We start from the raw sequence: 13199 nt of genomic DNA on the forward strand, positions 1-13199 counted from the left end.
ATTGGGGCACTCACATGCCTTCAGTATAGTCATGGTAGGCATAATATGTAGTTGAACGGAGACACCACTGTATTAGGAAAATAGACCGGTGCAAGTCAAATGTCAATAGCTGGGAATAATGGATGTTAGATCAGTGCCTAGAAAATAGCCAGCTATCACAAAGTCATCATAAATAAATCCACTGGAGAGCAAGTAGTACACAAAAGCAAGCTGAGACTAGTGATGCCTTAGCAGTTGTTAAATCAGCCATTGTTGTGTACCCACACAACCTGGCACTGGATATTTAACCCCTTATTGCATGATTTTTTTTTATTTTTCTGAAAAAAATGTTACATGTTATGTTCAATGTTCTGATTTCATAAAAAATGCTTAAAAAATTCAAAATCTTATGTAGGGGCGGTTATTTTAGAATTAAGGGTTTGTGCCATATATGGGACAGCATGCAGTAACGACTAATACCATGTGATACCAGTTTTGGGATTGATGATGCACAATGTGGAAAATACACAATAAGATACGTACATGAACTAGCAGAACTGTATTTACGTAAAACAATTACACTTTCTATTTATTACAATACACATATTTTGAGAAAATAACACACATTCTGTTTCCACTTTTCTCTATTCTTTATGAAACTTGATGAAGCAATTTCTCTCCTTATTCAAGCACAATGTTGTACTGCACTTCATACACGTTATACACGACCACGGTTTTCCAGCCAGATAGGCATGTGATGTATCCCATCCAGTCACACCTGACGCTGTGGAAGATCTGCTGTAGGGCCTCTCTTCTTCTTGCAGTCAAGCTGTTTTTGTATTTCATTGCTTGGCCTACCACGTTTCTTGGATAAGGATTTCCCAGTTTTACAGAGGGCCTCTGCAACTGCGACCTTGAAATCAACAAGGGGCATGTAGTCCGTATTTCTTCTTCTCCATAACAGCCAGCTGTTCACACAAGCCAAGTCAACTAGATGAAAGAATATCCTCAAGTACCATTTCTTTGATCTGATTTGAATTCTATAATATCCTAGCATAGAATCTAATAGATCGACACCCCCCATGTAGTCATTGTAGATCATCACAGAGTGTGGACAAGGTACCATTTTGTATTCTTTTTCCTCCCTGAAAAGCCTCTTGATCTCGCCTTCTGGTTTGCATCCAACGTAAGTTGACAAAGTGTTGACTACTTATTATCAAACCAGGAGACTATTGACAGTTGCACACCGTCTACTGTTGCTATCTTTTCCTCCATGCTGCCTTGACGATTCTTCTTCATTGCTGCCTCCTTAGGTAAAATGCAACCACGTACTCGATTGGACCGGACTGCATGTTGTGCCATATCTGTCACAGACCTATTTTTCAGTATTAAATGTATTCTAATGAACAAATGTATAAACTTACCTGTTTATAACTGTCCACAGATGTCCTTTTTCCTCTGCAAATAATATAAACACAGAAATCAATCGTTTACTGTACCTGATTGCAACTGTTTGTGTGACCAAACTCATATCTGAGAATATATTTCCAAACTGCATGTTGGGACAGATATGGCACACAGTAAAGGGCAGCTGTGCAAGTAGTGTATGCCATCTGTTGGGAGAGTAAGGAATTACGTGTTGTGAATCTTTGCTTTGTGTTGCTAGCTGTTTACATCCAAGTTTGGTCACACAAACCGTAAGGGGTTAATGATTTCACTTGATCCTTCTATCCATCCAACTGGATTACAAGATGTGCAGTTCAAATTGTTCAGCTTAATGGACTATACATTAGTCATGGAACAACAGTTTGAAAGTGTACTTTGCCACTCCAGTTGCACACCTTGCTTTTCAGTCACTAGTTGACCATTGAATTAAATTACAGTATTTAAAAATTCCAGGAGGAACCTCCTCATAGATTTCCATCCATAAATTAGGAGAAATGTAGCAACTTTATTTGCTAAAGTTATACTGCCAGAGTTTCAGGTTTTCAAGTTTTATTGGTTTTATTATTTGATGCTGATTGTCCTTCAAATCTATACTCCTTTCTCACTTTTACTGTGTCGACTTTTGTGTGTTATATGATTATAATGTAGTTGCCAGGCCGGCTGGAGTGGCCGAGCGGTTCTAGGCGCTACAGTCTGGAACCGCGCGACCGCTACGGTCGCAGGTTTGAATCCTGCCTCGGGCATGGATGTGTGTGATGTCCTTAGGTTAGTTAGGTTTAAGTAGTTCTAAGTTCTAGGGGACTGATGATCTCAGAAGTTAAGTCCCATAGTGCTCAGAGCCATTTGAACCATTTTGTAGTTGCCAGGTTTTATTGAGTATTAATAGTTTTTTGTCTTATCTCTCTGGGCATGTCACATTGTTGAAGTTGTATAGCTGATTTAAAACTATGTGACAAGAAGTAGTAGGCTGTGAACATGCCTTTTTTTTTTATTACAGATGCAAATAACTATTTTCTTTGAAAAATACCAGTCTACTTATATTAGTATGAAGTTACCAACATGCGATAAAGCAGCAGTATTTTCAAAGTAGTGACATTCATGTTAATTGAATAGGTTATGTTTAACTGTTATTAACACAAATTGTTTATTGTTTTCACAGTGTATAGATTGTTTCCAAATGTATTCTTTTTTTGGCAAAATCTAACAATGGGAACTCCAAGCAGGAATATCAACAATGCAAGGAAGATAGATTACTACTTACCGAAAAGAAGACACAATAAGTTGCAGACAGGCACAATTAAAAGATACACACAGTTTTTGGCAACAGCCTTCATCAGCAAAAGAGAATCACACACCATTCACACATTACAAGCAAGCACACCTCATGCGCACATGACCACCAACTCCAGCAACTTGGGCTGCAATGCAGCTACCAAGTGGGACACAAGCAGTAACCTGGAGGGGGTGGGGGAGGTGAAGGGAAAGGGGAAGGGATAGTAGTGTACAGGTGGGGAGGGGGGGGGAGACAAACACTGTCTGGTGGAGTGTGCAGGCGCCACATCAGGAGGCTGGGGACAGGGAGATGGGGAAAAAGGTAGTGAAAAGGGGAGGAGTGGGGAAAGATGGGCCAGTGCCTTGGCAGAGGGTGACAAACAAAAAGAATGGGAGATGAGAATGGGAAGGGGTTGATAGGACAGAAGATGTGGAAACTGTTGAGTGGAGGGTGTGGGGACAGTATATTACTGCAGGTTGAGGCCGGGATGATTATGGGAGTGGAGAACATGTTGTAAGAGTAACTCCCATCAGCATAGTCCAGAAAAGTGGGTGGTGGAGGGGAAGATCCAGATGGATCGGGTAGTGAAGCAGCCATTGAAATCACACTTGTTACATTCAGCTGCATGTTATGTCACAGGGTGGTCTACTTTGCTCTTGGCCACAGTATGGTGGCGGCCGTTCATCCTGGTGGACAGCTGGTTGCTAATCATACCAAAATAAAAAAGCTGTGCAATGGTTCCAGCATAGCTGGTAAATGACGTGGCTGCTTTCACAGGTGGCCCGGCCCCTGATGGGGTAGGGTAGACTTGTGACAGGACTGGAATAGGAAGTGCTGGGTGGATAGATTGGACAGGTCTTACACGTGAGGTCTTCTGCAGGGATATGATTGTTGTGGCAAGGGGTTGGGATTGAGAGTGGCAGAGGGATGGAGTAGGATGTTGTGGAGGCTGGGTGGGCAACAGAACACCACTTTAGGAGGGGTAGGAAGTATCTTTGGTAGGGTGTCCCTCATTTCAGGGGTTTGAGGATGGGTAACAAAAAACCTAAAGAAGGATGTGGCTCAGTTGGTCCAGTCTGGTGTGGTACTGGTTAATGAAGGGCACACTCCTTTTCTGTAAGCAGACCAGGTCTGGGGGGATACTGCCTGTTTGTGAAGGCCTCGGTGAGACCCTTGACATACTGAGCAAGGGGGTACTTGTCACTGCAGATATGCTGTCCCTGGGAGGCCAGGTGGTATGGGAGAGGTTTTTTGGTGTGAAAGGAATGACAACTGTCGAAATGCAGGTACTGTTAGTGGGTTTAATGTGGCCAGAGGTGCAGATGGAGCCATGATAGAAGAGGAGGAGGGCAATGTCTTCAAAAGTGGTACGCTGGATTGAGGAGGACCAGGTGAAGTGGATGGGAGAGAAGTTATTGAGGTTATGAATAAACAAAGATAGGGTGTCTTGGCTCTGAGTTCAGATCATAAAGATGTCATCAATGAACGTTAACCAGACTAGGAGTTTGCGATTTTGGGAGGTTAGGAAGGTCTTCTCTAGGTGGCCCGTAAACAAGCTAGCATTGGAGGGTGGCATGTGGGTGCCCATGGCTATGCTGTGGATTTGTTTGTATACCTTCCCTTCAAAGGAGAAGTAGTTGTGGGTTAGGATAAAGTTAGTGAGGTGTATGAGGAATGAGGTGGTGGGTTTGGAGTCTGAAGGACGTTGATAAAGGTAGTGTTCAATACCGGTAAGACCATGAGCATGAGGAATGTTGGTGTACTGGGAGTTGGCGTCAACAGTGACGAGTAGGGATTGCGGAGGTAAAGGGGTGGTTATAGTGGAGAGTCGGTGAAGGATGTGGTTGGTGTCTTTGACATGGGAGACTAGATTATGAGAAGTGGTTGGAGGTCTTAGTCAATGAGGGCCAGAATTATGTTAGTGGGGGCACAATTACCAGCCACAGTGGGTTTGTGGATTTTGGGGAGCATGTACTCATAGAAGATGGGTGTGCGGGGCCTCAAGGGTTTGAGATGGAAAATGGATTCAGGGCAGGGGTTCTGGAAAGGGCCTAAGGCTTTAAACTGGGATTTGAGGCTGTGTTGGACTTCTAGGATGGGATCACTCTGGCAGAGTTTACAATCGGAGGCTTCAGATAAGTGGTGGAGGCCTTCTGCCATGGAATAGACACTGTGATTCATAACAACAGTGGTGGAACCTTTGTCCACGAATAGGATGATTAGGTCAGGATTTGTTTTGAGGTTGTGTATGGCTGCTTTTTCTTCTAGTGAAAGGTTGGTGTTCTGAGGAAGGGACCTGGGGAAGGATGGTAAGGCTAAGTTGGAGGTAAGGAATTCTCAGAAAGTGACCAATGTTTAGTTTTGTGGGAGGGTGGAGGATCATGGTTTGATGGTGGTATGAACTGGAAGAAGCGGGGTTCAGTATTGAAATTAAGTTAGTTTTGGTTGGAAGGATTGACGGCAAAGAAGTGCTTACATTGCATGGATCGGGAGAAGGAGAGTAGGTCTTTGACAGACAAGTTCAGCCTGGATAAATTTGGATGTAGGGCTAAAGGTGAGGCGTTTGGATAGGACTGAAACTTCTGTGGAGCTCAGTTTTTGGTGGAAAGGTTAACAACAGTGCTACGGGAATGTTTTGGCTTTGTATTTGGTGGAGGATTGATAAAGAGTTTTGGGGGGATGTAGCAAGTTGAGAAGGTCACCTAGGCAGTGTTTAGCCACTGTGACCACTGTGAGGGATGGATGAGGAGAAACACGTGGATAAGATGGGGGTTTGTTGGATAGTAGTGCCCCGATGAGGTAGAAGGATGTCAGGCTGGATAATTTATGGATGTGGTGTCTGGAATGCCCCTCCAGGTGCTTGAGAGCAACTGATTCAATTTGATAGGTATGATGCATGGATTAGGAATTGCAGAGTATGAGTATCCTGCAGACAGAACAGAGGTGGTTCTGGAATGCCCGTACCATGGAGATGTGTTTTTGCAATACCAGGTTTGTGAAAGCCATGGACTGGCAAAACCTGAAAAGTTTAAGGCCATAGTGAAATGTGGGGTGGGATCCAGAGAAAGGAATCATAATGGTTAGGTCATTTAAGGATATGCCCCTCACACCCACAATCCTCAAGAACCAGCCACAGAGGAGTGCCCCTTCATCACCCAGTACCACCCTGGACTGGAACAACTGAACCACATCCTCCACCGGGGCTTTGATAACCTATCATCATGTCCTGAAATGAGGCACATCTCACCCAAGATCCTTCCCACTTTTCCTGAAGTTGTGCCCTGTTACCCACCCAGCCCCATAACATCCTAGTTCATCCCTATGTCACTCTCAATCCCAACCCCTTGCCACAAGGATCATATCCCTGCGAAAGGCCCAGGTGCAAGACCTGCCCAATCCAGCCACCCAGCACTTTTTATTCCAGTCCTGTCACAGGTTTATCGTACCCCATCAGGAGCCAGGCTACCTGAGAAAGCAGCCAGGTCATTTACCAGCTCTGCTGCAATCATTTCATAGCTTTTTATATTGGTATGACTGCCAACCAGCTGTCTGCTGGGACGAAGGACGAAAGGCCACCATAAAACTGTGTCCAAGAGAAAAGTAGACCACCGGTTGGTTCAATATGCAGTTGAACATAACATGCTTGATTTCAATGACCGGTTCACTACTCAATCCATCTGGATCCTCCCCTCCACTGCCAGTTTTACCTATGGTAACGTACTGTCCCCATACCCTCCACCCAACAGTTGCCATTCCTTCTGTCCTATCATCTCCTTCCCATTCTCATTGCTCATGCTCTCTGTTTGCCAACCTCTGCCAATCCACCAGCTCGTCTTTCCCCCTCCTCTCCTGTTTGGTTCCTTTTTTCCCCATCTCCTTGTCCCAAACCTTTTGACATTGCACCTGTTGTCATTCTAGTCCCTGCACACTCTGCCAGACAGCATTAGTCTGCCCCCCCCCCCCCCCCCCAACCCCCCACCCCTCGCCCTCGCCTCCTCCACCTGTACAATAATATCCCTTCCTCTTCTTCTCCCCCTCCCCTCCCCTCCCCTTCCCTTCCCTGACTCCTCCAGATTGCTGCTTACATCCCACGTGATAGTTGCATTCCAGCCTGAAGTGCTGGAGTTGGCAGCCACGTGTGTATGAAGTGTGCTTGCTTGTGTGTATGAATGGTATGTGTCTCTCTCTTGCTAATGGAGGCCGCAGCCGAAAGCTTTATGCAAGTGCCTGCGTGCAACTTAATGTGTCCTCTTTAGAGTAAGTAGTAATCTGTCTTTTCCTACATTGTTGGTTTTCCCTTTTTGTTGATGTACACTTTGAAACTGTAAATGAGATAATTATAATTCTTGTTGCATGTTAGCTGTTTGAATCTTTTGCATCTAATGCTTCAATTAAGTGTAACAGTAATGGAAATTCCTGGGTGGTGAATACATAAAATAAGGGAAAGGCAAACACTCTCCCTTAGCAGATCCATGTGTGGAGTACAGCAACACACAACACCATGGCCACTGGAATGTTTGTTTGGGTAACTGTAGTTGCGTGCATGAATATATGCACAGTCGCTCCAAAAAGAGCTAGTGCTCAAAAGCTTGTGTGAATGCTGCTTTCTGTTATATGTTACTGTGCTCCAGTTAACTTTAATTTTAAAAAAAATGTAGTTAGTGTTAGAAGCATCAATACAAAGATACATAAAACAAGTTATTGAAAATAAACATACCAAGGTATAACTACATGGGAGATTGTAGCCTGAATGACCAAAAATGGGCAACCTGAAGAGCATTTGAAGCTGCCTGAAGCTGATCTTTCTCAGTGCAGGTTGTGGGATTGAACTGACAGCAGAACAAGTGTACTTTGGTTTGCACTTCTCCACAGTCACAGTTGGTGATTGTTGTAACTTGGGCACACAATACAACCAAGAATATTAGTAAAACTCTATTAGACTGCGGCATACACTAATCATCATTGCATGCACTGAACACAAGAATATACGACACATGTGTGCAAGCAGTAATAACGTGCCAACTGAGTGCAAGTGTGGCACAGTAGGGTTTAAATAGGCACTCATCTGTGGCAGGCTCCATTGGAAGTTTACAGTATTGGTTTTTTGCAGTGCACTCTCGCGGATGACAAGACACTGCAAATGCACATGGCTTTCAAGTGTGCGTGCATTACTTCTATCTTCTTCCCTTGGGGAACAGCTTGGATTCACAAGATGTCCATGATGCCTTCCTTCGCGACACACTGACTGAGATGACATACTGATACTGGGCATGTGGTTGGAAGTTCTCGGGGCACAGGCAGCATCGCAGTGTACCTTGATGTGTCAACCCATATGGTAGGATGGGTGATGTAGGCGTGAGCTCCATGTCCATGTCAAGTCCAGAGCCTGGTGGTAGTAGTGCCCCGCAGTTGGTGTCTGAGGCAGTGGAGATGGCTCCTGTATGGGCAACAGCTACATTGGTACTGGTGGCGGCATTGGAGAAGCTGTGCCAGGTTTGTTCATTGGTGGTGGGAGACACCTTGTACATTGCGACTGGGACTCAGCCACATCTGGTGATGTGTTGAGCGAAGCAGACTGGCGTGGCAACATTGGTGTTCCAGCCAGGGTTGTCCAGTCCACATGCAGGCACAACTGGTCGTAATGTCATGCACAGAGGCCCTTCTCCTTGTGGACATTGCAGAGACGGTGGCCGCAGCATTGGGAGATGGCGCACCCAGACAGCCACTTTGGGCTGGAAATGGGACAACAGCTGCATGGGTTGGCATCCCTTGTCAGGCCGCAGGAGATGCAGGAAAATCCGTCGCTGATGCCCGTGGAGCAGAATGGCAGGGTTGTCGTCACTGAACAGTGTGAAGCAATAGGAAGACAGAAATTGATTCAAGGCAACGTCAGATGGGGACTAAGTCATGTACTTTTTCATTTGCATTTTGAATGCTCTAACTAACCTTTTGGCCTCACCATTGGACTTCAGGTGGAACGACAGGGCAAAAATGTGGTGAATCCTGTGGGCATTGCAGAAGGAGGCAAACTCCTGCGACACAAACTGAGAGCCGTTATCAGAGACTTGCATTTCTGGAAGTCCTTCGATGGAAAATTTTTTTGATGGGGCTGCCATGGTGTCAGCAGCCGAAGTTGATGGGCAACAAACAATATATGGGAACCAAGAGAATGCATTATTTACTATGACTCAATATGCATTAAGGAAAGGGCCCACAAAATCAATGTAGAGACGGTCCCAGGTCTGTGAAGGTTGCAGCCACTGAGACAACTTTGCCCATGGAGCTTACTGCTTACTGTGGTGCGCATTGAGAATACGCCGTAACCAAACGAGTGATGTCACTGTCCAAACCCAACCAAAAAACTTGAGACCTCGAGCCCAAGATGCAACAGAAGACTGAATAAAGTGGCACTTTTGGAAATTGCATTTTAACCTGGCGGCCTGTAACACCGAAAAGAGCATATGTAAGTTGGTGGGATGTTCAGCAATGGAGGAGCTGGAGATCACAATATCATCAAGATAGTTGGCACAGCCAGTCACAGTCCTCATAAGTAGTTTGAGAAACCGTTGAAAAATCACTGGGGTGCTGGGCACACCAAATGGTAACCGCAAGTACTGGTACAAGGCAAAAGGTGTGTTAACGACCAGGAGCCATTGAGAGTCAGCATCATAGGGAAGCTGCAGATAAGCATCGGAGAGATGAATCTTGGAAAATTTGTTAGTGAGCGGCAAGGGATATGCGTCAGTGATAGACTGAGTATTGACAGAAACTTTGAAATCGCCGCAAAGGTGTAACCATCCCAATGGATTTTTGACAGTGACACAGGGGGTAGCCTATTTGCTGGATGTGATTAGTGGGCCCGGAGGCCATGAGGCAGTCTAGCTCCACCTTGACTTAGTCACGGAGTTCCATCGGTACCAGGTGAGCCCGAAAGAAACAGGGTCTGGCCAAAGATTTCATGGTGATGGGGGCTTTGAAATTATTTGTACAATGAAAGCCGGCAGAAAACAAGGCAGAAAATTCAGAGCATAAAGTGTCAAGTTGTGTATAAGGCCCTTGATCAGAGATGAGATTAACTTAATCAAAAGTAGTAAACATGAAAATCTTAAAGGTCTCCAAACCAAATAAATTTTTGACCACCAAAAATGTCAACAGACGAACTACAGATTTATATGTGATGAGGGCCGAGAAACTGCCTCATATCAGAATGTTCTGTTTATTGTAGGTGACTAATATACATGACATTGGCACTAAATGAGGAGAATCCAAGTCCATGTACACTTCCAAGTTGAGTAAGGACACGGCAGCACCAGTGTCAGTTTGAAGGTGCAAAACCTTCTGATAAACTTTGACATCAATAAAAAGCTTATTAGGTCAACGGAGATTGTTGATACACAATTGACATTCATGTCAGCATCTGCAGTTTGCTGTTGGAATTTTGCATTACAAACAGGAGCAATGTGGCCTGTTTTGTTGCACTGGTAACAAACGGCCCATTGCTTAGGACAATACGGCCTATCATGAGTAACAAAACATGATGGACAAGAGGGAATCATAGAGCACTTGGATTGTTGTTCATTACCGGGCTTGTTGTGCTGCTGCTGCTGCTGCTGCAGCAGCTGTGGCTGGTGCAGTGAGTTGTACTGGCCTCCATGATATTTTGCTTGCATGAGGTCTGCTGCCTGTGAAACATCCGACAAATGGCAGGAGGGACGGGTTGAATTTCTGCTACTCACACCATGATTCAATTTGAGTACCCACAGCCCTCAAAACCTCAAACGATTGTGCGTTAGTCAGAATGTTGGAGAGGGAGAGGTTTTCACTTTGAAAGGCCAACTCATGAAACTCATGACGGGCCAACCGAGTGGTTGCATCATGCACCATTTAGTCAGCATATGTCTCCTTACGTAATTCAGTGACAAAGTTACGACGACGGCTTAAACTGCATTGCTGAGTCAAGTCTTATAAGAATGTTTCGTTTTCTTGCGACACCAATAGAACTCAAGTCGAGCAGCAATGACATGCATCCATTTACAGTATTAATTCGAAAGAAGGTCGTACAAGTAATCAAAAGAGAGTGAAGATAAGTCATGCAGGAGGGCAAATTGGCAAAGGAGTTGGTACATGGGAAGCGATAACCAAGACAAAAAGAAAGCATGGCATAAGGTAACATCAGTCAATCCAGAAGCATGAAAATACTACCGCAATCATTTTTTGTAGGCTTCCCATTCTTCAACAGATTCATCATAAGCCAGAAATTGGAGGGGGGGGGGGGTGGAAGGATAAATGGCCAGAGTACTGACGGGCAAAACAGGAGGTGCAAGGGATAGCACAGCAGGTGAAATAGACTGAGACAGACCCAAACTGGCCAAAACAGAAACAAGTGTTTGCAATACCTGGGTTTGATCGTGTTGCACTGTGGTGAATGCCTCCTGCTGTTGACTGAGACTCTGCAGCACTGCAGTAAGAACCACAAGAACCACTAGCTGATCACCCAGCTGGTGTAAAAACTCATGAGTAGCACTGTCAGACATTGTAGACGCAATGGAGGATCAACCAGAGACTGAAAACTGCATGGAGAACAATCTCACACTCATCACCACTTATGTTGTAACTTTGACACACAACGCAATGAAGAATATTAGTACAACTTTATTAGGCTGTGGCATGCACGTTAATCACCATAACATACACTGAACACAATAACACAAGGCAAATGTATGCAAGCGATAAAAACATAATAACTGAGCACAAGTGTAGTGCGGCAGGGTTTATATAGGCACTCGCCTGGTTTGCGTTATATTGTGTGTTCACAGTATTGCATTATCATGGCACACTCTCGCAGATGACAACACGCTGCTAGTGTGCACAGCTTTCAAGTGTGTGCACATTACTTCAGTAATGATGAGTGGGAATCCCCATTTTTGAAGATTACACTTGGATCTTCCATCTCCAGAGCTTAGGCAGTTGAGAGCATGCCATATAGCCCAGTTCTCGTGGTGTCCAGGAGTGAGATTACCAGATAGTTGAGGTCAATGAGGATTCCTTACAGCTTATACTTTCCACTTTTCCGTTCTTGATTTTGATAGCATCATTCCAAAGACGTTGCCACTTTTCAAGAAACTTTTCCTTGACTTCACTTTCTAGATAGTTACTACATAATTATGTCATATGTGGTTTGGATTGGCAACAAATTTGCTCTTTAACACTGGTAGAAACCTCATGATGATGTCTGGGCACGCAATATTTACCAACTGATATGCTGTGACAAGCGGTGTAGTCTGCAAACATCCAGTAATAAACCTGCATGCCCATTCAGTATCTTATCAAACTCTTTGATGTGAGCGGACCTTCAGCCTTTTATGGCAGTTCTGCTTGTATGTTAATGTGCAACCCACATTCCAGTGTCGCATCTAAATATTTTGCATATGATGTTGCATCCAAATATACTCCCCCTACTGTGAGACACTGCATTTATAATTTCCCTGTCTGTGGTTTAAAATGGAAAGCACACACTTGGGTTGTGATTGGGTTTCGGAAAAGTTGATTGTTATTGTCGTTATCTTATTCCAAATTTTTCCTCTATGAATCTGAGCAATTTCTCCAAGTTTAACTCCCTTGTAGCAACAATACCCTTTTTCTATTATCATTAACTTCATAACATTCACATTTAAATTATTATATCTTCCTTCAATGTTCATTATGGCCCAGATATAGTTTATATTTTAGTTCATGTAATGGATAGCACTGTTCTTGAAACTTGTATATGTTTAAATAGCATTTGCTTACTTTTATTGTGACTTTTGTTAAATAAAACAATTTACCAGTCAATTATAATTTAAAATGTACACATTTCTTTCAGCTTGTGACAATGGCTAGCGAGTATACACGATCATGCCTGGGCACTGACAAATGTGAACCATTTGGGTCCACCCGAGGAAGTGCTATGGAAGCTTGTGAAGTCTATGTTTGTGGAAGCAATTCATCACACCAAGTTGCTGAGGAGAATCAGGAGAAAATTCTTATACCACAACTTGCAAAAGCATTCACCCAAGTACAGCAGGTACCATGATGTTAAAAAGTTTTGGAAATTTAAACCCTGTATGCCGTTATTTATGAAAAGCAAAAATTGTGATCAGCAGAGGCAATCATTTCATAATTTAATGTTATATTGAACTTCATGAAATCTGTTGTGTTAGGTGATACACACTGTTTATCAGAACAGGAGGGCTAGCGGACTGGAGGAAAAGAGGAACCAGGAAGGAAAAGATGTACATGTAAGGAAACAGTGCAAGGGAGCATAAGATTTGTACAAGATTAAGGTCAAGTGTCTAATTTGAGATAAATGGCATCTGAGAGACAACTGTGTAGGTTACATAATAAAATAGCGTCAAGGATGGAAACTGTGGCTTGAATGAAGCATAAAGTGTCAGTGTTGGACATCCTGAAAGTGCAGGGGGTAATGCATTGCCTCATAACAAAACTGGCATTTACAGTGATG

The 13199-nt window shown here is 43.9% G+C and overlaps 1 protein-coding gene across 1 annotated transcript in view; it reads left to right on the forward strand.

The window, feature by feature from the left end:
- Positions 1 to 13199, forward strand: part of LOC126198416 (probable E3 ubiquitin-protein ligase HERC1) — a 747204-nt gene that overhangs the window by 37551 nt on the left and 696454 nt on the right. Inside the window, exon 5 of the mRNA XM_049934719.1 lies at positions 12561 to 12761. Coding sequence (XP_049790676.1) covers positions 12561 to 12761 — 201 coding nt within the window. The remainder of the gene's footprint in view (positions 1 to 12560; positions 12762 to 13199) is intronic.

The sequence above is a fragment of the Schistocerca nitens genome, chromosome 8, assembly GCF_023898315.1.
Source record: "Schistocerca nitens isolate TAMUIC-IGC-003100 chromosome 8, iqSchNite1.1, whole genome shotgun sequence".
NCBI lineage: Eukaryota > Metazoa > Arthropoda > Insecta > Orthoptera > Acrididae > Schistocerca > Schistocerca nitens.